At 39.2% G+C, this 25,783-nt stretch overlaps 1 protein-coding gene across 1 annotated transcript in view; it reads left to right on the top strand.

Moving 5' to 3' along the window:
- The window catches only part of LOC109036377 (synaptogenesis protein syg-2), a 114,002-nt gene extending 88,219 nt beyond the window's left edge, over positions 1 to 25,783 (top strand). Inside the window, exons 9-18 of the mRNA XM_072306192.1 lie at positions 1,342 to 1,495; positions 2,614 to 2,922; positions 4,365 to 4,625; positions 6,042 to 6,323; positions 8,363 to 8,538; positions 10,082 to 10,502; positions 12,039 to 12,191; positions 22,283 to 22,428; positions 23,179 to 23,314; positions 24,653 to 25,783. Coding sequence (XP_072162293.1) covers positions 1,342 to 1,495; positions 2,614 to 2,922; positions 4,365 to 4,625; positions 6,042 to 6,323; positions 8,363 to 8,538; positions 10,082 to 10,502; positions 12,039 to 12,191; positions 22,283 to 22,428; positions 23,179 to 23,314; positions 24,653 to 24,918 — 2,304 coding nt within the window. The 3' untranslated portion in view covers positions 24,919 to 25,783. The remainder of the gene's footprint in view (positions 1 to 1,341; positions 1,496 to 2,613; positions 2,923 to 4,364; positions 4,626 to 6,041; positions 6,324 to 8,362; positions 8,539 to 10,081; positions 10,503 to 12,038; positions 12,192 to 22,282; positions 22,429 to 23,178; positions 23,315 to 24,652) is intronic.

Below are 25,783 nucleotides of genomic sequence, written 5' to 3'. Positions count from 1 at the left end.
GAAGCATCCTCTGTAACGGAGTTGACAATCTGAAACAGAATGATGCCCCAATTATCAAAAATTTCCGTGACTGCTATTCGAATACTGTCACCTGTATGACGTTCATCCAAAAATTTTGTTTCCAGGGGATGGTTCTTTGTCACTACGCCTTCAATGAAATGGCAAGTTAACCTCAATGAACTCTTACTATTTTCACTCCATCCGCTGTGATGCACAAACCGTCCACGTTCTTGAGATTTTCACTCAAAAGATCGTACTTTTTGAACATTTTCAACCCTGTTTCAAACACATGCATGGAGTTTTTACTCCTGTTAACGAATAATTGTTTGTTTGAAGATCTTCCTCATAATTCTCTACAGTACGATAAGCTGTATGATCATCCCAACATAATATTTGAATCTGGTCTAGTTTAAGTCGACAAATCCTGCAGGGGTAATTTGCAACAAAGCACTCTACTAAGCCTAACATTTGATTATAGCCCAAATTGTCGGCAATTAATGGAGAGGCAACAAAAAACAATTGTTTTATCTCTCCTTGTATTTCATCCTGAGTTCCATTATTGAACAAAAAATTTAATTCATAAATTGTTTTTTCAAACGTTACGGCGTTTCCACACACCTTGCGGTACTTGCCCTGGAATAAGAGGCAAAGAAACATGGTTATGAGGCTGCTCTGGATCCTGGGTGGTAAACAAGGAACCTGTGCATAAATTGCAGAAAGTTTATGGGTTTTTCTATGGGTGCCCAAAGGGTTGTATATCTCATATTCATCATTGTATATGAACAGGGGTATGAACAGATCGTTTGGTTTTGTTTCTCTTAATTTTGCAAGAGTTTTGGTCCATTCAGAACCTTGTATAACATTACTCAAAATATTAGGGTCTTCATACAACTCATTCATATACTGTACGGTTTCCTCTAGGGTAGTATTGTCTAGATTGAGCCAAGAGGCCTGTAACCGTCAATTTTTACCTTTTGTAGCAGCATTTATGTTCCATTTTTAAATGTCGATTATAACACTTTTACGAGCCAACATGTTTATCGGAGCCACCAGACGGAGGAGCTGAGATCTAATCGATGAAGTACTTTACTGTATTTGTTATTTAATAATGATGATAATAATTTTTATTGTAGATTTGTCACAAAACAAATTAAACAAAGTCAAGGTAGAGAAGGTACAAAACAAATAATACAATACAATACAACTACAATACAAAGTCCAGGTAGAGAGGGTACATGGTAACAGATACTAGGCCCACCTAGGTTAAAAGTCTATTAGTTATCTTTCTAGATACTCTTCTATTGAGTAAAAAACATTTGATTTATGATATTTCTTCGACAGATCCAATCAACAATGAAAGTCCAGGACCAAACAACTGTATCTGAGGTGGCTGTATTATTGAGTAATTCCGACAATCAGGCTGTCTACACGTGTGAAGCAAACAATTCTGCCACTGAGAAACCGCTCTCCGAATCGGTCCTCCTGAGCGTATTTTGTAAGTTTTCCCAAAACTTTCATTCGAGTCAACGCTCTTAAATGTGCTCAAAAAACTGCAATTGTGCCAGTGAAATGAGGGCTCATCATGTTCTGGTCCAGAGAATTGATGAAAAAATAGTGAATGTTGTCAATGCTATGAACCTTATACAGTGAAAAATCTAGTGAGATGGTTGCTCTTTCCATGGCTTGAATGGAGCTGAAAATAAGGAATGGAGTAGAGGGTAAAATAAGGTTTTAATAGGCCGAAAAAAAGTTCGTGTATGATCCGGCTATGAAAACAGCACCACCATCGTAAATATTCCCTATTATAAACAGTCGCTTAGTTAGTTAGGAGAAGACACGAGAAGCCCCATATTGAAAACTAGAGAATCGAGGAAGGAAAGTTGGTGGAAAAATTATGGAGGAGGAATTAACAATTGAGGGGCTCGGTGGACAAGGTGCACAAGTGCAGTTTTTGGGATAATTGAGTATTAATGATTACAAAGTAAAATTAGTCTGAATGCATATTCTAGGAAAATTTAGCTCCCAAATTCCAGCTTTTAAGCAATAAAAAGTCAGTTTGAACTGTCTTCCCGCCGTAAGGATCCGTGTAATTTCGAATCTTCAAACACGCACTTACGCGCCTTGTCCTCCAAGCCTCTCAATTTTAGTCGGATCACGATCAGGTTCAACCAGAGTTCGAGGCGGCACCGAAAAGTTCTCGCAATTATTTTGCAGATTTTCAAGTTTTTGAAAATACTTGCTTTTTTTTAGAAAAGCCACCACCTAATTACTCTGAAGTCCTTGAATTATGTTAGATATCTATTAATTGCAAGATTGTCTTCACAGTTAAAGTGTGAGCGCTAAAATTTCATTGAAGGGCTGAAAAACATCATTAAAAGCCCATAAATATTTTCAAATGAGCGTCTTTATGTCAAGCGGAACCATGTGCATTAAGACATGAGCCCTGAGACCCATAAGAATATATGCATAACAGGGCCCACGTCATAATACACATAGTTCCGTTTGGCAGAAATCCGTCCGAATGCAAATTCTTCAGCTTTGCTGTGTTTGACAGCATGAACCCTAGTTCCTTCACTTTCGCTCATTCAGGTTGTAAAACCTTTTCTCCTCCAGTTCCTCCAAGCTACGTTCAGATCAAGCAGGAGCCTGAGGTCCTACGGATTGGGACGAAAGCAACACTGATTTGTGAGTCGGGTGCGAGTAACCCCCCTGCTGAGCTAAGCTGGTGGCGGAACGATGTACCAGTCGGCGAAGAGGTGGTCTTCGATCGGGAAACAGAGAGAATGCACGGAGGTGTTGCGGCCTCCATACATCTGCCCATCACTATAACCGCCGATAGCGACGGAGTAACATACACCTGCCAGGCCACTAATTTGCCGTTGGAGAGAAGTATCCATCACTCACACACGCTCCAAGTTGTTTGTGAGTTGAAATCTTGATTTTACAATTCACGATTGGAACTCAAGTTAAATGTACTTATGGATAACTTCCATTTTAGATTTTTTAGGTATCTACCTAAAAAAACCGATACTGGGTAGTGGTAGCCCCCCCCCCCCCCCCCAAAAAAAAAACCCTGAGAAGTGAAAGACGACAGGTGACTTCTGCCTCACTAGATGTACGCGAAGAATCTCAATCGGGCTCGTCTGCATGATTTGCGGTCAAATTAGCTCTCTAGCTTGTTAAGTCGTATAGAGTATAACCCAAAAACCCTATGATGTTTGAGTAGAATGTGCTCAGATCTACTCGTACTGCCCGCCCTTTTTAAATCTTAGTAAATATTAAAAAAGTTATTATGCTTTAACTACAAATTTTGGACCCCAAAAAATTATTATGATGGGATTGTTGAGCAGATTCGAGGCCCGCAAAAAACCTGGTCATGTGGAAACGAGCGTGTTCACGTAAATCGACCTATACAGCTATAACCGTAGAAAAAAACCCTACAAAAGTATGGATATTTCGAATCAGTGTTGTATAATCTAAATACATTTTAATGGAAATTTGAAGTAGATGACATATATAAGGGAGAACAATCATTAATTTAATCGTTTACTGATGATTTGAATATCGGGTTCGTCCCCAAGGCTGTGGAGGTGAGTATAACATAAAACCCGTTGAACTAGCGCACTCTCTAGTGGAAGTTAGAAAGAATTCTAGCCACGTAACCAGAGAAGAAAAGTCATACAAGAATCTCATTGTAACTGTTATGCATGATTTCACTTACCAAATTATTTAGGGAGAAGTTTAACACGAAAGAACGAAACGAGGTTTAACACAAGGAAAAGGCGTAGTCACAATTACAAGTGAACAAAAAGCACATGTTTACTACATTTTCGGCGGAATACGAAGGTTCAAGACCAAGACCGCACATTATAGGAAGTTGGAGGGAAACTCCGACTGTTGATTGGGAAAAGAAAAACGCATGTTGCAGACTGGGTCTAACAGAGGGTGCAGCATACATTCTCCGACTCAAGAGTGGCGGCAATTCGAAATCCTTTTCGGAGCGGCAGGCCACTCCGATGGATTCCCGCTCCAAATTTCTCATCTCCACCAGGATTGGTGGCAAACTCCAACTTTTTTTTTCCCGTGCGGTCTGGTAGTTTCACCGTCGATATACTTACGTTACTAACATTAGTAAAATTAACTGTCATTATAACTTTAATCAAGCTAAGGTCATATGCCCTTGTCAAGCTATCCATTCACTGGTATTTGTATTTAAAACTCTGCAGCTTCCATCTGTCATCTGAGCAATAAATTGGCAGCCGTCTCATTCTATATTGGCGTAGATTTCTTGTAAATTCTCCATCTCTGCAATTGCGCTGGTTGCTTTTTGATATTTATTTTCTCTCTCTCCTTTTGTTTCATAGACAAGCCTGTTTTTATTGAGATGGAAAATCAGCGGAAAGGGCTTGAAGGAGAGCCGTTTGCGGTTATGCTCAAAGTGCGTGCCCATCCTCCTGTTTTGACTTACACGTGGACGAAGAATGGGTCACCCGTGAATTCATCATTCATCAATGGTTCTACCATAAGTTTCGAAAAGCTGGATCGTCAAGATGAGGGAATCTATACTTGCGAGGCTATCAACAGTGAAGGATCAGCTTTTTTCTCTTTTCACCTGGAAGTTCAATGTGAGCTTAAATCCACTGTACAATATTTCGTTGCGGTTATGACGTAGGATAACGTATCTCAATTTTCACGTGAGCCCTTAATTTTATTCTATGCTTTCTAGGGCTCTCGTGGAAATAGAGGTACGCCGTGACCTCAGAGAAGCTTTTAAATGTGACCTTTTTCGTAGTTTATTGACAGTGACCTAACAATCTCTCACAGTTAAAAGTCACAATCACTATACATCTTTAAGTACATACCTTAAGATGTACCATGATTGTGGCGTTGTGGCGTGCCAGTATTTTTTGCTTGTAATTTATTTTTTCAGGCGACCATCATTCGACATTTTTGTCCAACATTTCTTGAGAAAGTATATTTGGAAAAGCAAGAAGCTATCACGTGCAAAAATTTTAATAGGTCCAACTGTTTTGTAAATTCCGATAACTGAAAAACCCCTCAAAATTGGAATGATATATACTCAACTAATAATATGACCACTTGCAGTGCACTTATTGGCCTGTCTGGTGAGATCTGAAAAAGCAGCATATCCAAATCTGAATGAGGAAGTACTTGTGAATAAATCACTCTTGTGAAAAACTCACTCCTTAACAGCGACCCGCTTCATAAAAATTTCAAAATCGGCATACATTGAAAGCTCGATTATTGAAACGCATCGTCCTCAATCAGGGGATGTAAATAATATCATATCAAATAATAATAATAATATTTAGGCGGTGCCGAATCCCTTCATCTTGTGTGCTAGGTCCTCCATTTGTACTTTGAGTTTATATCGTCTCTAGGACACTGCAGTTCACATTTTGTGACGTGCATGTCGCATCATCTGTGTGTTCTACTCTCCCTTACTTTCTCGGAAACTTTGACCCTTTTGCCTCCAAAATCTGAGAATTTCACCAAATTGAAAGTGAGCCTGCGCACTGATTGTTGACATTGATATACAAAGGAGACAAAATGGATTGGAGGGATCCTATTGGTGGAAGCGGGTGGTTGCAGTGGACGAAGGAGTTAGATTTTAGACTATAACACTAACGGCAACCCACGAGAGACTGTGCGTACAGTTTTTTATTTCATCATTCTCTTCCTTACTCTATAGGAAGCACACATTTTAACCAATAGGATCGCTCCATTCTCCCTATGTCTCAGTGGTGTGGCGTGCTTTGCGATATATCGAATGCTCTGCCATTTAAACCTATGGAAAAAGATCGATAAATAGGGTGTTCGCAGCGAACACCTTAATAATCGATTCTTTACCATAGGTTTAAATTACATTTCAAGCGATACATCGCAATTCACGCCACGCCACTGCTATGTCTTCTTTGTCTATCGCTTTGTCCCTTAGTTTCACCAATCAGCCAGCAAGGCCTGTGCTCTTCTTAGCATGTTTTTGAGTATGTGTATCATAGAGGTTTAACCGATTTTAGATCCTGCAACCATCATGTCTGTGTCGGAAAACATTGAGGCAGGTCATGGTGAAAACGTGAGTCTGGTCTGCGGTTTGGAAGGCAATCCTTTGAAGACGGATCACGTTGCTTGGAGGAGGAGAGGACACCTGCTCAAAAGCGGGGCCACCAAAACGTTTGTCAACAGCACGTCGATCCTCATCATTCAGAACATCACACGTGAGGACTACGGCGAATACGAATGTATCGTCGACAATGGCCTCGGAAAGCTTGTCCAGAAAGCTGTTCATTTGTTCTTCAAGCGTAAGAATTCATACGATTTCTCCTTTACTATTTGGAAATGAATAAACTATAAAGGGTCCGCTGTTTCGTCGGTCATACTTCACACCCGTAGGTTACTATGCTCTTGACAATCGCGTTGTAGATCCTTCTTTTGTTCTCTTTGGAGATCCTTTGGTCCCAAAGGACCCCAATTAACATAGCGATTGCCCTCCTACCCAGCATATTCCTCTTCTTGATGGCCTGGTCCACTCTTCCATCTTTCCGTCCGGGAGGTTTTAGAGGCAACAGAGATGGACTTCTGGCGTAGATCCGCTGGTATTTCCAGAAAGGATCGCGTCAGGAATGAGACGGTACGGGATATCATGGATGCCAAGCAGACCATCGTGCATGACATTATGACAAAACAACTCATTTGGTATGGTCATGTCCAGAGAATGGCAGGAAACAGGTTGCCGAAGAAGGTCCTTGACTGGGTTCCTCCTGGGAGAAGACGCAGAGGGCGCCCAATGAAAGGTTGGAGGGAAGGGATTGAAGCGGAAATGTTAAGGTGCTCAATCCCCCAAGATTTATGGTTTGAAAGAGAGCAGTGGAGGTTAGGAGTCGTAGAGCGCGAGGGAGTGCTGTAAAGCGACTTATATGCATGTTTAAACTATAAAGCCTTGAACTGGAAATTCTCGGAGGAGCGAATTTTTGTTTGAGTTGGATGAAAGCGATTTCAACGGCAAACTCTCTAATGGTCGCGAAAAGCAGTTGCAAGAGCTGTAGTTCATTTTTGTGCCCATAGAGGGTGTAAATCGATTAATATACATGTACGTAACATAATTACTCATCCCAATTCCACACTTAATACGTAAGGACATGCATAAAAATCGAGGTACAGGCAGGCCCGCCAAATCCCGTCTTGGGCCCTGGTACCAGTTTTAAGGCCCGAGCCCCCAGCACAGAGGAGGGCCCGAGGGGCTTCCCCCGAGAAATTTTTGAAATTGCAAATCCATTTTGACGTATTTTAAAGCTCCTATGGCTATGGCGGAGATTTTCCATCAATTTCTGCAAAATAATTACTCTTTTTTTATTTTCACTTTGAGCTTTAAATACTTTCGCACTGTTGTATTTAAGACATCTGCAGGATTTTTTGTAGCGGGGGGGGGGGGATGATACTATTTTCAATTCTAGGGGGGCCGGTTCCCTCTTTTCGTACGTCTGTGGCAAGGGAGTCGAGCCATTGAAGTCTAGGATACCCAGACTGGAGATTCGTAGCATCCGACGATGGAAGAAAATGAAACGCAGTTACTAAAAATATCATTCTAAACTAAAAATCTTGAGAATAGACAGAAATCTTTCAAGAAGTAAAGAAGAATTCTAAAGTGCCCAGTGTGCTTTTGAAAATTTATTCACCTTTTTCTAAATTTTTAGGGTAAATTTTTCACTTTACCTTACGAGACAAAGGGTCACATGTGAATTCGCAATGGTTTGTCACCGGCGCACAGTGGATCGAGTCAATGGGAGAGGTCGGACAATATTTGGAAACTTTAAGAGCTTATAACTCCGTTCATACAAAATTTTGAGGTTTGAAAAATGGCCCCATTGGTTTTTTCGTGAAATTTTCTGCTAGGAGCATCCCTTAACATTTAAAATGTGACGAAATAAACATAAAAATTAGCAGTTTCGGTAAAAGATTGTATATCCGACCCCTCTGATTGACTGGATCCACTGTGCGGCGGCACGGGCTCGGGCCCCTACAGGACCCGGGTCCCGATACCAGGGACTCAGTATCCCCCCCCCCCCCCCTTGTGGAGGGCCTGGGTACAGGCTGTTAGTAGGTATACAAAGCGGGACGTCTCAGTCGTTGAAGACCCTTTTCTACCGCTAAAAAGTAAAATAGAAAATGAAAACATACAAAAATATGAACTGTTGCTTACTAGCGAGGCAAAACTTGTATTCGTAATGTAGCGTGCATGAATGTGATGCAATCTTTCTTGCATGAGCCTAGACCCAGGAAACAGTATTTTTGTCTCATTATTGGAGACCCATGAATCAATTCCGATCTCGTCTTTCAACAGATAAACCGGAAATAGAATTGTCTCCTCAGTTGACGAAAGCTGCCAGTCATATTGGAAACACGGCTCAATTGCTTTGTCATGCCTCCGCTGCGCCAAAGCCAAAATTCACTTGGAATCGAGTAGGATCACCTCTGGCTATAAACACAACAGAAAAATATCAGGTTTTCTTCTATCAGGTATAAACTAGTTCAGTCCTAGTCAAGTTTGTAAATTTCCTATATTGCAAGAGCAAGTCCGTGATCAGTTTCCGCTTGTGAGTTTCAATCAGCTTACAATGTTTAGCAGCTTTGATTTTGGTTTCATTTAAAAGTAGATTGAAAAAAAAGTAAGTTTATTGCTCCTTTATTTCTAAGTTTTACTTGGTATCAAGAAAATAATGGCCTCTTGAAATGATTTTGCTATTCATTATGATTTTTTTTTTTTTTTTTGGAAAAAGGAGTCCGAATAGAATACTTAGGGAAAAAACGTGACCACGCCTGATTTTCTCGCGCTTCTTTGCAGCCAATCAGACACCCGACGACCATATTTGCATTCCTTGGAAAACAACATGGGAAATGGAAACCATATTTTTTTTTTAAATTCAGCCGATTTTCTCGGAAAATGATGTCCATGGCTATGACTTCTCGAGGGTTTGGCGTTTCTGTGTATGTGTAATGCGAGCATCATTTCACTTTCTCCAAAAAACACAAAAGATCTTTATTTTTGAAATTTTAGTTCCCTTCTTCTTGTGTCAGTAGGACGCCGACCCAAGTAGAAGGAAACTGAAGTTTCAAGAGTAAAGATCTTTAGTGTTTTCTTTTTGTTTGTTTCTTTTTCTTTTTTTTTTTTTTTTTTTTTTTTTTTTTTGAAGAAAGTGGAATGAGCTCGTATCATACATCAATGGAAACGCCAAAGTCTCGAGAAGTCAGTCATAGCAGAAAACTCTCTCCCGAAAAATCGGCGGAATTGGAAAAAAATATGTGGTTTGGATTTCCTATGTTATTTTCCATGCGGAATTCAAAAGTCGTCGTCGAATAATGTCTGATTTGGATAAAAAGTGAGCTCCTCTTCCCTATTCAATGCGGACTCTTATTTTCTCTTTAATACCGAGTACCGTCCCTAGTCTTTCAAACCGAAACGTCCGCCTATTTAACTAGAAATGCGTAGTGTCCTTCATCATTCCGGAAAAGCTTCACCGAAAAGAATAATATGCTGTTTTAGCATCTAGGATGTCGAAAATGTGTCTGGTGATCCCAAGATGCTGCCTTTACTGCCCCCGCGGTTGAATTTGCATTCACAGGATGTAAAATTAACTGCGGGGGCAGCATCTTGGGATCACCAGACACATTTTTGACATCCTAAACTGTGTCAAAATGTGTCATGTCAAAAATGTGTCTGGTGGTCCCGAGATGCTGCCTTTACTGCCCCCGCAGTTGAATTTGCATTCACAGGATGTAAAATTAACTGCGGGGGCAGCATCTTGGAATCACCAGACACATTTTTGACATCCTAAAATGTGTCAAAATGTGTCATGTCAAAAATGTGTCTGGTGGTCCCAAGATGCTGCCTTTACTGCCCCCGCAGTTGAATTTGCATTCACAGGATGTAAAATTAACTGCGGGGGCAGCATCTTGATATCACTAGACACAATTCTGACATCCTAGATGCTACAACAGCATATTATTTTTTTCGGTGTTCCATTTCAAGGAGATTTTGTCATGAAGAATCATTGGTTTTCAGCTGGTGGGTACAAAATACCTCTCGAAACTGCTGGTAACGAACGTGGAAGGAAGCGACTATGGTAACTACAACTGCGTGGTGCGCAACGTCCTCGGCTACTCCTCATCAGTGGTGAAGCTCACACAGCCGTCGATCCCGGATGCTCCGCTCAACTTCCGCGTGGTCAACTTCACGCAGACCTCGGTCATGCTCGCCTGGCTCCCGGGCTTCGACGGCGGCGACCCGGCCGACTTCCAGATCCGCTTCCGACAAGCTCACTCCTCCAATCTCATGGACAGCTACCATAAAGTCCCGTCCAACGTCTCGCAAACTATAATTTCAGGCCTCAGGACGGGGACAGAGTATATCTTCAGCATACGGGCAATCAACAAATACGGGACTAGCAGATTCTACTCTGATACTATCAAAGGGGTTACCTTGAGTAAGTATATACTTTGAGGCCTCCCTGCACTAAGAAAAAGATGGGTAGAATAGACCACTAGACAAGGTACGAATTTCAGCATCCTCATCCATGTTTCTTCACCAAAATTTCACGTGAAGCACGACGCGCACAACGAAAATTACTGAAACCAACTCCGAACGGAGATATTAACGTTTTTATTTCACATAGGCTACGAGGAATTTGAACTGCCCGCTCACAAGAAACTCAAAGCTCTACGTGAGTCAAATCGTGCACTGCAACGATTTCAGCAAGCTTCTCAATCGAGCAATGTTCATTTTCCACCATGAGTTGTTCAAACTATAAGCAATTTGCTACAGCTGAGCCAAAGCGTCAAGATTGAGGTTGCCAGATTTTTATATCGCAGAGACTGTCATGATAACGTTTAGCGCGCGATGTGAGTCACGTAGAGCATGGAGTTTTCAAGGCGAGAGGTTTGAATTCACGCATCAAGAATCATTAAATATCTTCGTAAGAAGTTGATTTCGGTAATTTTCGTTGTGCGCATCGTGTTTTACATGAAATTTTGGTAAAGAAACATGTATCACAAGGCTTAAATTCGAACCTTGTCTAGTGGTCCATTTACCATTCCTTCACGCTGTATTGCACACAGCGTCAATCCAGAGTCAATTTCGCCGGAAGAAAGGTAAACGTTTCTATATACTGGTACAGGTAACCATTTATCTGGCAGAATCAACTTTGAATTCACGCTGTCTGAAATACAGCGTGAAGGAATGGTAAATTCTACCAATCTTTTTTTCAGTGTGGTAGCATTTCGACGGTGAGAGTCTCAAACCACGTATCTCGTTTGCGGTGTTATAACATCTCCGCTTCCGTTCTATTTTTTTAAAGAAAAAGAAAATCAACATTCTTGCATTAATTTTTCACAGAATGTTCTTTCCACAGAGAAGATAAATCATGGAAGCTCTGAAGAGTTCCAATCATATACAACTGACTTTAAACGTCATGACGCTGAGAAGTTTGTCATTGAAAAAATAAAATGTGACAAGAAGTCGGCAAAACTGAAATACGTAGTTTGGGAGTTTCACTGTCGATTTACTGTTTCAGAAGAAACTAAAAAAAATTCAATTTTAAAAATAAAACCCTTAAAGAACTGTTAAATATTTTAGTGAGTAAACCTTTTTGTTATTTTTCACGTAAAAATGCTTTCTTTCACTTTTACAAAGTTTTTATCACTTCATTCCATTTAATATTGAAAAAATTAAACCTAAATTTTATGTGCAATTTTACTTTTTATTTTGGCACATCTCATGCTTTATTTTGAGTTTAGCATCAATATGAGTGTACTTTACATTAGATAAAAATTTGATAGTAGTAGAAGAGTCATCATACTATCATCAAATATGAATGGATAGAACGTCAGTGAAGTATCAACAACCCTGCCTTCTGAAAGATGTCCTTCAGGTTTCAACTGATTTCAGAGTCCTTTTCGGAAGATTGCTTCCATGATTTTTTTTTTTTTTTTAAATCATAAATGATCTTATTCATCCATTTTAGGTCCAACATCAGCTTTTTCACTGAGCGCGGGTAAAATAAACGGCGATCGTAGTCTCCTGTTTCTTGGGCTTGGAGTCGGGACAATGCTCCTCCTCATAAACGCAGTACTCCTTGGCTGTTGTCTCTATAAGCGATCAGAGAAATTCACTGGTGGTAAGTTTTTTTCAGCTCGTGAAATTTACAACTGACATTGAGTTCCAGCAAAATTTTCAACTGACAATGAGTTCAAGCAGTAACTCCATAGAACTAGCAACTTTCATGTCCGCGGGCCGATTCTTGAAACTATGTCAGCACGATAAGACAAGACTTAGCTCTATCTTCAACGTGCAATATATCGCATTCCGATGTTTTATCGGGTCGATCTCCCCGCTCAGATATTTTCAGGGGTGCAAAATGTGCTGGATCATACGATCCGTGGATCGCGGCATCGGTGAGAAAATTCTTGCGAAATAAAACTGAGACAATTTTTTTCGGAAAAGCTCCGACGATTTATCGATCCTTTCATCTTTTCAGTAGACATTTCGAGCATACCCAACGCAGTTTTCGAGTTAAGAAAGAGAGACAAAGACAAAAGAAACTTCATCACTCAGAAAAATTTGAGGTAGTGAAGAAATTTGTCGGAAATGAGTAAGGACAAACTTAATTAGTAAGACGCTTATTTCAGAATTTGACTTCTTATATAGGCTTTCTATCGAATATTTTTAATGCTCCAAACGATACCAGTATGTTTCAACAACATTTCTCGCAATTAAACCGTAATTAAAATTACCTTGAATACAGTTTTCAAGACTTTGGTCTTCCATCTTTAATGCCTCCATATACTGAAGTATGCGGGGAAGAACATATATACCTTTTTGCTCAAGGAGTTTTTGAAGAACATTCCTCAGTTGAACATGCACAATGGGGAGTTTTACGCGGATAACACAGTATCTTTTCTTAAATTTTCTTCTTTTAAAAACATACCCTAAACTTTTAACTTCCGGGGCAAAGTAAGACCCTTCTCTCATCAAAATGTTCTCACATTTATAGTTGGAATTATATTTATTCAAAGCTCCTTCTACGATCGAATGTTGTCATTTCTTTCATACTTGAAACAATGTTTGGAACAGTTTCTTCTGACACGTTAGCACTTTCGTTCAATAAATTCTGTTTATAGGCACTATTAATGCACTCAACAAGATTAATCGTACTTTTAATTGTTTGTTGTGCATGAGCTAATGGGATACCTGGAGAACTGTATAATGAACTGCAAAATGCAAAGACTTTTTGTCCTAGGGCTTCTTTCAGATCATCACTAGAAACGCTTGTATCAAAGGAGCATCCACCTTCGAAGTCTTCTTGACTTTGAGAAACTAATGTTGGACACAATACATTTACACTAGTATTCAAGCACGAGGAAAGTTTTGGTCCTAACTCGTCAGAAACTATATCCATTTCTTCGTTTTCTGTAATATTAGGAACATTTTGAACGGAATGTTCTTTCAAAAAATGTCGCACAAAATAACGCTGATTGGTGAACGTGCGAGAGCAACCTTTGTGACAGCATTTCACTGGATCAATGGTTGCAGTAAGTTTTTCAATACGTCGGAAATGTTCCAAAAGACCGTCTAAAGATTCCATTGAGCGTTTACATTTAAAACATACGAACATCTTGAAAAACGAGGACCGCCCGAAGGTGGTAAAAATTGATTTATGTTGTTGTGTTGTGAGTCCTCCCAAACTTAACTGCTACTGATTAATTAAAAAGTTTTACTTTTCTTTAATTTTCCTGTAATATTCAGGTCTAGATAATCAGTTCATTGTGCTTGTTCATTTGAGGAGGGTTTGGTATTTGTTTGATTATTATATATCGTTAATTATTGTTATCATTACAGTAAATATGATGTGTTTTTCCTTTAAAAAAATCATTGTTCAAAATTGGAAGTATGAAAAGAGTTAAGTGCTTTTGACATGGATATCAAAAGCTGAAATGGCATCAGAGAAAAAACTGTTAAAGCCCGAGATCATTCTTGAGAGTCATCAAGGCAGGGTATTTGATGACAGCGGTTTTGCGTACTCCATAAAGAAAAGCTAGAATGAAGAGCCAAGGTAAAGTACAATCTTTTGGTGGCTCTGCATCCAGAGTTATCATTAACTTGCAGCAAACATCAATCGCTTTCAAAATTGAATCCAACACGTAAACAACATCCCCGATGACAACATAGGCTTCGCGACTGTGCGTAGGACCAATCAGGCCTGGAGTGGGTTGTGGTGGTAATTGATACTGTCTCAAATAAGCAGTTCTCGCTTTCAGTCGATCAAGTGCTGCAGGGCGTGATTCACGATGCAGGAAAAACGCGTCTTTTGTCTCAATTTTGGACGGCTTCCAATTTTTTTTCAATGTCAGCGATGGCAGTAAAATTGGGAGAACTAAGAGTGAGTTAACCAATCTACTTTGATCATCTGAAAATGAATAAAATGAACAATTACTTGTCTCATCTCAATTTCCAATAAGAGAGAATCACCTGAGATTACTCCTTAGCCCCCGGGTATTTGATAGTACAGCAAGAAATCATTGAAATATCTGATTTAACAGTTAACACAGGGTAAAATTTCGCTTTCATGGGTCAAGAAAAATATACATAACATCACTAATGATGCAGAAGCAGTTTTGGTTTGGAAAACTTGGACATTTTTTTTGGAAATCTCAGGCATTTACAAAAATGGCCTATATGAGTTGTTCAAGCAAATTTTCTGCGAATTAATGCATAATTTGGAAAAATAAGCGTACTAAGTATCTCAAACACTAATTAAACTCAAAATTTCTTTTTCCCCTTCTTTGCAACCCTGTGAATGTAGCATTTGCAAAATAAAAGCAAAAAATTCAGGTCATCTAGAGCGCAGGTTGAGCTATGCGTTCAAGAAAAGTACAGAAAAACATCATAAATAATTCACACATTCATTAGGATTGGTGGTGGAAGAACACAAGGCTGACGTTGGTCCTCACCTAAAACTTGACTTCAGATGGTCCCAATCTAAACTTACTGTATGGATGAAATTCAGATGTACCTGCGAATAAGAAGTAGTGACATGCATGCAGATGTATTCAACAAAGAGTGGGCTGGTGTTTAACATTACATGAACTGTAGTGATTATACCAAAAATGCGTCATGAACATTTAGAAAATCAGAGGAAAATCTGAGTTTAAAGGCTCATTGTTTTACAAATGTGTCAGAAATGTGTCAAAAATGCACTGCCAACGGAGACCTTTGCCCAGTGTGTCATTCAAATATGTAAAAAATGAATTCGAAACATTTCGGTAACACAATCTGCAAATGTTTCACAGACAAATAAAATGTGGTGACATGGGAATATGTTGAACACAGAGTGGCTTCGTGTTTGACACTTCATTCGGGTTTTTAAAGTGCCACGTGAAACATTTCAGAAATGAGGCTTGGTGTCATTGACACATTTTAAAAACATCTCTAAAACTAGGTGTGCTATTAGGGTACCCCCTGGTACCAAAAATCAGCAAGATCGATCAAACAAGAGCCAAGATAGCATTTTAGGCCACATCCGCCATCTTGGATTTTCGAATTTTCAAAATTTGACCAGAAATTCGACTTTCCCGTCGAAAAATACCACCTGGTACCAAAAATCAACAAGATCCATCAAACAGGAGCCGAGATAGCATTTTAGGCCACATCCGCCATCTTGGATTTTCAAATTTTCAAAATTTGACCAGAAATTCGAGTTTCCCATCCAAAATTACTACCTGGTACCAAGATTCACCGCGGTAGATGGAGCACTAGCCGGGATAGCATTTTAGGCCACATCTGCCATCTTGAATTTTCGAATTTTCAAAATTTGACAAAAAATTCGAGTTTCCCGTTCAATAATACCCCCTGATACCAAAATTCAGCAACATCGATCGAGCAGGAGCCGAGATAGCATTTTAGGCCACATCCGCCATCTTGGATTTTTAAATTTTCAAAATTTGACCAGAAATTCGAGTTTCCCGTCAAAAAATACCCCCTGATACCAAAAATCAGCAAGATCCATCAAACAGGAGCCGAGATAGCATTTTAGGCCACATCCGCCATCTTGGATTTTCGAATTTTCAAAATTTGACCAGAAATTCGAGTTTCCCGTCGAAAAATACCACCTGGTACCAAAAATCATCAAGATCGGTCGAACAGGAGCCGAGAATGCCGAGATAGCATTTTTCCGTCTGCCTATAGTTCCGAATTGCAAAATGGGAAATCCGAGTTTCGCATTACGCAATAGGGAACCATAGTATAGGTCCCAATTGCAAAATGAACCTCGCGTGATCCTGCGACGGCAAATTTTCGCGGGGTTGCTGAAGCGGCATAAAAATCGTTTTTGAGGATTTTCTTTTTCTCAATAGTAAGTAAATACCCTCCTGATACGGAATCCATCATAAAAAAAAATCGAAAATTTGACCCTAGTTCCTTATTGCATAAAGCTGTCCATTTGATCAGATGAGAGTAGGGGAACGATTAAGCGGTGGGATAAGATTGTAGGGGAGGGGCCGGTGCGGGGAAAAGAGGCGTGACGCTAGCAACGTCCAATGAGCAACTTGCTTTGCGCGAGGTATCACAGCGATCTGCGCGTTGCAATGCCGTGGTCCTGTTCGTACGTGTTCCTGATTGGTATAATTTGAAGAGCGAATGGAATAAAGGGACATGGTTGAGTGGGATAAGATTGCAGGGAAGCGGTTAGTGCGGAGGAAAGAAGCGTTGCTATAGCAACGGCCAATGAGCAGCTTTGCGCGTGGTTGGTCCGATTTCATCAGATAACGGGAGTAGGGGCAACGTTGAGCGGTGGGATAAGACGGTAGGGAAGGGGTTAGCGCGGGGAAAAGAAGCGTTGCCCTAGCAACGGCCACTGAGCAGCTTTGCGCGTGATTGGTCCGATTCAATCCGATGGCGGGGGTCGGGTTGCGGTTGAGCGGTGGGATAAGATGGAAGGGAAGAGGTCAGTGCGGGGGAAAGAGGCGTGGCTCTACCAACGTCCAATGAGGGCCGTTTGCAAATTTGCGCGCGATTTCACAGCGATCTGCGCGGGGCAATGGCGTGGTTTTTGTCCGTGCGTGTTTCTGATTGGTTTAATTTGATGATCGAATAGAAGTAGTAGAACGGTTGAGCGGGATATGATGGCCGGGAAGAGGCGTGGCTCTAGCAACGTCCAATTAGAGCAGCCTGCGAATTTGCGCGCGATCTCACAGTGATCTACGCAGTGCAATGGCGTGGTTTTTGTTCGTGCGCATTTCTCATAAGACTTCACGAGGCCATTAAGATAAACGAATGGCGTTGGTCAGTTGCAGATCATTTGCCAATGTAGATAATGAGGTTTTATTTGCCAATATGAACGTAAGATTTACTCCCATCCCGAAGGTAGACAAAATCCAACTTTCTGTATTGGATTTGAAAACATCAATTACACTTACGCCTCTATGGTATAAAAAAAATACGGTAATAGGCGGAGTAATAAACGTCAAAGGTTGGCAATAAGTCCCTTCTCAACCGCTGCGCTCACACTTTCTCCCACCTGAAGTCGCCGCCATTTTTTTTTTTTTTTTTTGACCCGAGTACCTAAATCGTGAAATCGTCACCTTCCAGGCAAAGTATCACAAGCGCCATGCGACGTTTAAAAATTTCCGCCGCCATTTTATTTCTTTACTGAGAAATTGTTCAACGAAGCTGTCCAAAAATTATACCGAATTTTCTTTGTGCTGCCGATAAAATTTAGTGAAATTTTCGAACAGATTCAACCAACAATTTCTCAGTAAAGAAATAAAATGGCGGCGGAAATTTTTAAACGTCGCATGGCGCTTGTGATACTTTGCCTGGAAGTTGACGAAATATTATAAAGCTGAATGGAATCCTTCCATTTTTACATTATGATTTCGTAATTGAACGAGTTTAATCAGAACTATACACCGGGCATTGCCTACTTTACTTTAATTTTCCCCTTCCCTTTCCCCTCCATACTAACTTTATTAGTGAAATATAAATGCTGACTCGGTAGGTTTCGTAAGTTTTTCACTTCTTCTTGCATGTTTGTAAGTGATAAAGTCTCTTTATTTGGAAATTGAGTAAAGCTAGTCTTAGAAAAATGTACAATTTATTATAAAAAAGTACAAAAAGAGAAAAAGTACAGAAAAAAAACTTGAAATTAGGAACATTATGAGAGTAACTGGGATGAGTAAGGAGGCAACAAAAGACTAGTCAAAATGAAATAAATCCATTTTTTCAAAATGAAACGCTAACAGTCCTTTTTCACATGAGACTAGCTATTGTAAATTAATAATTTTAGTCAAAAATTAAAATTAATGAACATAATCATAAAAATTATGAAAAAAACCTAAAAATAACTGAGAATATTAATTTCTCGTAGTTCAATGAATAACTTCATTTTTTTCAAAATGTAACCCTAATAGTCCTTTCCTACATGAGACTAGCAATTGTAAAGTACTAATTTTGGTCAAAAATTAAAAGTAATGAACACAGTCATGAAAATTTCGAAAAAAATCTTAATAATAGTAATGAACACAGTCTTGAAAATTTTGAAAAAACACTTAATAATAACTGAGAATATTAATTTCTTTTAGTTCAAAAAAGCACCTAAAATTTGAGCACGTGCAAAAAAATAAATAGAATTTTGAGTAATGAACACAGTCATGAAAATTTTGAAAAAAAACTTAATAATAACTGAGAATATTAATTTCTTTTAGTTCAAACAAGCACCTAAAATTTGAGCACGTGCAAAAAAATAAATAGAAATTTAAGTAATGAACACAGTCATGAAAATTTTGAAAAAAAAACTTAATAATAACTGAGAATAATAATTTCTTTTAGTTCAAACAAGCACCTAAAATTTGAGCACGTGCAAAAAAATAAATAGAAATTTCGGTAACAAAATTAAAAATGAATACATGAAAAAAATGTAAACGAAAAAGATAGTAAATGCCAGAAACTTGTCGCAAAATAAATAGAAATTTCGGTAACAAAATTAAAAATGAATACTTGAAAAAAATGTAAACGAAAAAGATAGTAAATGCCAGAAACTTGTCGCATGAATTCAGTCTACCACCACACCATCTCCGTCCTCTCCTCCATCACTGTCATTTCCATTTTTTCTGTGATACGGGGCGAAGCAATTTCTTGTCGGGGCCAAGCACAATGCCACTTTGCAAGTGGAGCATGCCCAGTGGGAACGATGCGCTTCTTTTTTTGTGCTACAGTGTGCACATCTTCGAAATGTACCAATTTTTGGGAGATGTGCGTTTGAGGTGTACCTAGTTTCTAAGGGAATGATAGGTTTGAATTTACTAACAGGTTGTGGTGTCGCTCTCCTACCTCGCGCAGCTGGTGTGGATACACCGCTAAGTCCTGAAGCAACAGCCATGCGGAAACTTTTCATTGTTAGCGAGGAACCTTCAGACTGAGATTTGAACATCACATAGCTATTCACCACAGCAATGTCTAGAAAATAAAAAAAAATGCGATGCCACCACTTGTTTGACTGGCGGTCAATCTCATACAGCGTTTTCAGATGATCCATTCGATCGACATAGCCCATGTGCTTATTATAATCCTTTACTGCCATGGGGCATGGAATATTTTGTGCTGTCCCATCTTTTTGTTTCCGACTGACTGATGTTCTCATTCTTGGGTCGTGGACCGATGAAATAAGGTGCACATCTTTTGCATCTTTCCAGCGCATGAAAGAGATTCCATTTGTGTCTGCTTTCCAGACATATTCACCGCGCTCATCATTTTCATACCCAGGTAGTTGTGGAAGATGTTTTCTTTTTTTCATAATGGTGCCACATGCATAAATCTTATCAGTCAATAACTCTTTCACCAGCTCATACCCAGCAAAATAATTATCAAAATATGCAATGTGGTTTTTTCCAGCAAGACGACGCGTAAGGTCTTGGACGACTCTCTTACCCAAATTTTTCTCTGGACTGTCAGCTTTGCCTGTATAGATTTGAAATTCACAACAGTATCCAGAGCTGTCTGCCCTAACCCAGACCTTGTAGCCCCGTTTTGTGGGCTTCTTGGGCATGTACTGCTTCAGGCTTGATTTCCCTTTGAAGCGAATCATTGACTCGTCAATAGATTGTTCTCGACTAGGGTTCATGTCATGGAGAAATGATGTGGTCAAAATATCAAGCATCGGCTGTAACTTATAGAGTTTATTGAAACCATCTTCCCCTTTTTTGGGGGCAAGAGTATTATCATTCAGATGAAGATTTCCAAGGATCCAAGAAAATCTTTTTTGCGGCATCAAAGAGGCAATGAAATGATCTCGAAGTTCTAAATGAGCAGACCAGTAGTCTCTGTAAGATGGTAGTTTTTTTATGCCCATGAGCAGGTTTATCGCCAAGAATTGTTTAATTTCTGTGTCTGTTACTGGTAAAAATGGCTTGCCTCTTTGCGTAGCATAAAGATTTGTTTGAAATACAATTGTTTGAATAAGTAAGTCTGGCCAAACTATATTGAAATAATCGGTTGGGGTTTCAATCAAATGAGGCCATGTAAAACCCACAGGCTCTGAAAATTCTTTTACGACCGGTGGTTCTGGATTGTCCCTCCAAGGGCCTGCTAATCGTACAGATAGCGGCACATCTTCCTCAGCCGTGTACTGAGCCTCATTATCATCGTCGATTTGAGGTATCTCTTCCGGTAAGAAAACATCTAGTATGAAGCTATCATCAAGCCCGGGAGCGGGCTCAGCAATGGGCTCTAAAAATTCTGCAGCGGTCGAGGGCCCTGCGATGGGCTCAAAAACTTCTGCAGCGGTCGAGGGCCCTGCGACAGGTTCTAAAAATTCTGCAGTGGTACATTCCTCTGCGTTGGATTCTGCAACGTTAAATTCTGTAATGTTGTCTAAAGGCACACAGAGCATCTCTATATCTAAAGGCGAGTCACTTTTGGTTGGTTCACTAAATGTGAAAGGCTTCCTTGGGACACGGATTCTAGCGCCTCTTCTTGATGGTACTAGTGAAGGGTCCGCACAAGGCCGATTTGGACTGTAAGTTTTTATTGAACGTCTTTTATTACCTGATGAAATGGGTGTGCACCTGGTTTTGCCTGTGCTGGAACTCTTTGGAGTGAGTTTACGAAGAGCTGAAGATCTGGGAGTTATGACATTATCATCCTCGCTGTCTGGTTCCGGATCGGTCTCTGATTCATTATCACTGGGAATCTCTGCCAGGAGCTGCTCTATCTCTTCGTCCGTTACGTTATCCATATTAAAAATGTTGTCTGCACAAGAAGCATACGAAAATCAGATAAACTGGTAAAGGTTGAAAAATCAAAACACCCCGAAACAAAACACTGCGCAACACTATACCGAAGCTTGAGATTGACATGAATTCTGTCAAATATGATCAAAGATGGAAAATAATTTGTGAAAGATTGAAAGTTTGATTACCTGGAGGTCATGTAATTATTTGTGTAGTAAGTTTGAGACAAATAAATTAAATAAATCGCCACAATGAGGTGAGGGTGAATCCACTCAGCAACAAGTATCCAGTGCCAGCTTCTAGCCGCCTGCTTGGTGGTCAGTCATACTAACCACCATGTTCCAGCATGAATTAAATAATCAAAACTTTTGAATTTTTTACTTACCAAAGGAGTTTCTTACAGCAAAGTCTTCTAACTTTATATTCCGCCACTAATCCATGACCATTTGAGGCGTACAACTAACCTACAACCGGAAAATTGGAGGGAACGCCGGCGGGACCTAACCTCCAACGAACTCGCGGTAAACAACTAATGATAAAGCAATATTGCCAACGTGACATTGCTTTGAAATATTTTTTTTCATATTCTGGACCATACCCCGAGTATAACTACATGGTTGGTAAGAGTATATGGCGCAAACACGGCCAGGAATAATTATTTAAAAAGGTGGTCAGTGTGACTGACCACTGAGCAGGTAAGGGTTAAAGATATATGCTATGAAGGGCGCCCGCGGAGCGAGCTGCAAATTCAGCGCGAAGCTAGGAACCGGGGGTCCAGGGGCACTCCCCAGCTTTACTATACAATCATACCTTGTGGCATTTTGGAACTCTCATAGCACGTACTCCACCAACACTCTTTTCTTTATGAAATTGTCCTAGGTTACGAACATTAATCTTTTAAGATTTTTAGGGATCCTACATATTATTTTCTTTCAAGTTAATTGCTCTCCAAAAAATAATTCATTTACTGTGCCTGAATTTTCAGGGAAAGAAAAGCAAGTATCTGGTAAAACAAATTCATTAGAAATGTTCACATCTCCGAGCCTTTTCACAGGAACAGGGACGACAGAAACACTGAGTAGTATATCGGAGAAAAGTGAAACTTTCACCGACCCAAATCCCGATATCACCGTAAGTAAATCCCAAAATAATACCGCATCAAATAATGAACCAAACATAGTTTCATAGCAATAATGTCCGCAAGTTTTTTTACGGGGAAATGTATCCTAACTAGAATCATGATGAAGTCTTGAAAGTTTCTCTCGAGTTGAATCTTGTCTTTTTAGAAGATTTTATTTTTTCGCTAAGGAGTAGATTCAGGTTTTCTGTGTGGAATTACTTCCATTTTTTACGATAAATTTCAGTTCAGAAAATGAAAAAAAAATGTAGGTATCAACATGGTTGTTGCAGCTGTAGAAAGTGCTTGATGTTGACTTTTTTTCAAAGCTTTGAAAGCTCCTGATTATCTGGAGGTTATTGGAAATTGCTTGAATTTGTTTTATGAATTCTTGCGTATCAAATGATGCTTGGTGAGACATCATATTAATGAAAGAAATAGCGATCTACCAATACCTTCAACGTGAATCAAAAATACTCGCTTCAAAGAAAATATACATCTGTTTATTATACCTCGATCAAAAAATCAATTTTTAAACATGCACATGAGGAAACAGATTGGTCAGAATTCTCTCTAAAAATTAATTCTTTAGTTTCATCAATCATTAATTTTATAAATCATGAATCCGATTTGAAGACGGAATATTCAATTAAGATTCTCTAGTCCTTAGTCTGGGTAATCCTTAGGTATGCAATTTTGTCAGAAAATGTTGAAGGTGTCCTCAGGTTTTGGTACATTTCAAAGTTGTATTTTGATCTTTACAGAATGAAAATAGGAAAATCGCTGCCACAATGTGCCACAGGTTCCAGAATAGTTACGCAGGGCACTACCCTTACTTGAATTGGAATTGTGAATACAGTTTTGGCACTATGAGGAGAGGTCAAAGGAGTCCAAATCGTGGTGAGAACATTTCCTATCTTTCATGCGGTTCGGTATAAAAGATCCAACCGAGAGCAAAGCATCAACAATTAAATTTTGTAATTGAAGCCCATGCGTGTCTGTGTTATCAGCGGATTTCAACTTCCGCCACTTTTAGGGATAACTGTTTGTTAACCTTTGGTTTTTACGACCGGACTTTTTTTTCAGTGTATGGAATCGAAATAATAAACTCGAACGTACTGAGAATTCACCTGTTGTCAACTATTTACGAAAGTCATACGTAATCGAACACTCGGCGATATTTTAATCAACTTCAGGGATAGATGTGTAAATTCGATACTGTGGAATGGATGGAAATAAATAAAAATCGGGAAGATTTGGTTTGGTTAATTTGATCAGGAAAGGCTGGATAATTGATTTTTAAAATTCCTAGGCGGCAACATAGGAGGCAGAAAGTTTTATCGGAATCCGTCCTGAGGAAATGGACAGGCACTCGGAAATGCATTATTCGCCTCTTTTATTTTATATCTCTGTGAGATTTATTTTATTATTTCAATTCCGTATTGGACCGCGTTTAGCAGAAAAGAATCAATCCACGTCAGCTATATCGCCAAATTTAACTGAGCAATTGAAAATTTTTACAAGATAACGTTCGTGCGGATTTTTATTTAAAAATTTTGAGGAATGCAAAAATTTTATTGTTTGTTAAAAAATCTGCACAACCGTTTTTATGTAAAATATCAACTTTTTCAATTATATGTGGCAATAGCTGACGTGGCTCGGTTCATGTTTACTTAACGCAGTCCAATTTAAGTTGTTTTACCAGCAGATAATACAAAAGATTGCAGGATTGCTACAAGTAGCGATTACACAGTAAAAATATTGCAATTCCACTGAGTGTTGAGTATGTTGCCTAGCTCCTGTTTGAAGGGGTTCCATTTATTGAAACTTATTGTAATAAAATTAAAATCAGTTGCAATTTTTCATTTCATTGCATATTGCCTATCATTCTGACACATGAAGGGCTCATTTTTTTGATTGCTTAAAGTCGGCATAAATCGACTAATGATGTAAACATATCGCAATTTAATGGTAAAAAATTACAATTTTATTGTATTAATCAAATTGCGATTTAATTTCAACATATTCGTTGCACTGTGCTTCTTGGGTGTGACATTTTTAAAATTTGGATGTTTTGAATTAAAACTATCAACGTCATTTTGGTTTCGAGTTGTATACGTTTCTGAAATATTCAAAAAAATAATTAGGTCCTTCAAAAAATTAGTTTTGATAATCTGGAGTAATATTTATTTTCCTTCACCTCGTTTTATTTTTTTATTTATTTATTTTTTTTTCCAGATACGATGCCTGTTGAATCTCCATACTGCCATTCTTTGAGTCGCACCAAACTGGTGCATGACTCGCTGCACCGTTATCCGGGCGTAGGCTCGCATGAAGTTTTCGACCATGAGCAAACTTTGCTGCCTCTCCACTACTTTGTGCCTCCAGGGCCACTGCCGCCCCCACCTCCTGATGTTACCGTCCTAAGCAACCACAATAACCCTCAACCCCCCCTCTCATCTTTTAGTTTCAACAACCTTAACGTTGAAAGGCATTTTATGTGAGTTGCATGACAACAATATCTCAATCGTGATCTCATCTATGACCAGAGACGGATCCAGCAATTTGGCAAAACTGGATTCCCTTCATTTGAACCTATGCTAAATAATCGATTCCTGTCGGAGCACCTGGCCCCTTCAAGAATCGATACATTTCCATAGGTTTAAATGGAGAGAAATAATGTTGCCAATTTGCTGGATCCGCCAATGTCTGGTTACAATTTATTCTTTTTATGATCTCATTTTGTGATGAAAAGATTTTTCCTCCTCATGATCTCATTTGCAGTTGAAAAACTAGCTCTAATATTTAGGTGCTTGACTGACAGTTCCCTTCATACCAGCGTATCTTTTAGGCTTGTTCGGGAGCAGGGCAGGCTTGACGACTTTCTCTTGTGTGGTATTTTATCTTTTAAAGTCCAGTCAAATTTGGCCCGTAAAGAGGTTTGCCTTGCAAATTCTGAAAATAAACTAGTTTTATAATAAATTCTTTAATTCAACAAAATTTGTCTAGATAATTCACACCAAAAAAACATTACCTTGTTATGTGCAAATAATATTTATTGTATCAAAATTCAGTCGAAGAAAAGGAATCTTCATTCCATGAAGGTTCAATATTTTTTCGTGTTATTTGATATATGGACTCTTTCGGAAAGCCTAATGAGAGAGAACTGTCACTTTTGCCCCGAAATTTTTTTTTGGTACAAGTACGTATTTAGTCTGCTGTGACTGCCTTTTCTACCACTCAATCGTTTTTTTTTCTTTTTGTTTGTTTCGAAGCAATCCACTATCTAGTCTTCCTAGTTTTAACACACTGGACACACGTGTAAAAAGAAATTGTAATTATGTAAATAAATTGTTTTCCAATTCCTAA

Source organism: Bemisia tabaci, chromosome 1 (assembly GCF_918797505.1).
Source record: "Bemisia tabaci chromosome 1, PGI_BMITA_v3".
Lineage (NCBI taxonomy): Eukaryota > Metazoa > Arthropoda > Insecta > Hemiptera > Aleyrodidae > Bemisia > Bemisia tabaci.
Note: the sequence above shows the minus strand (reverse complement) of the source record. Positions and strands in the feature narration are given on the sequence as shown.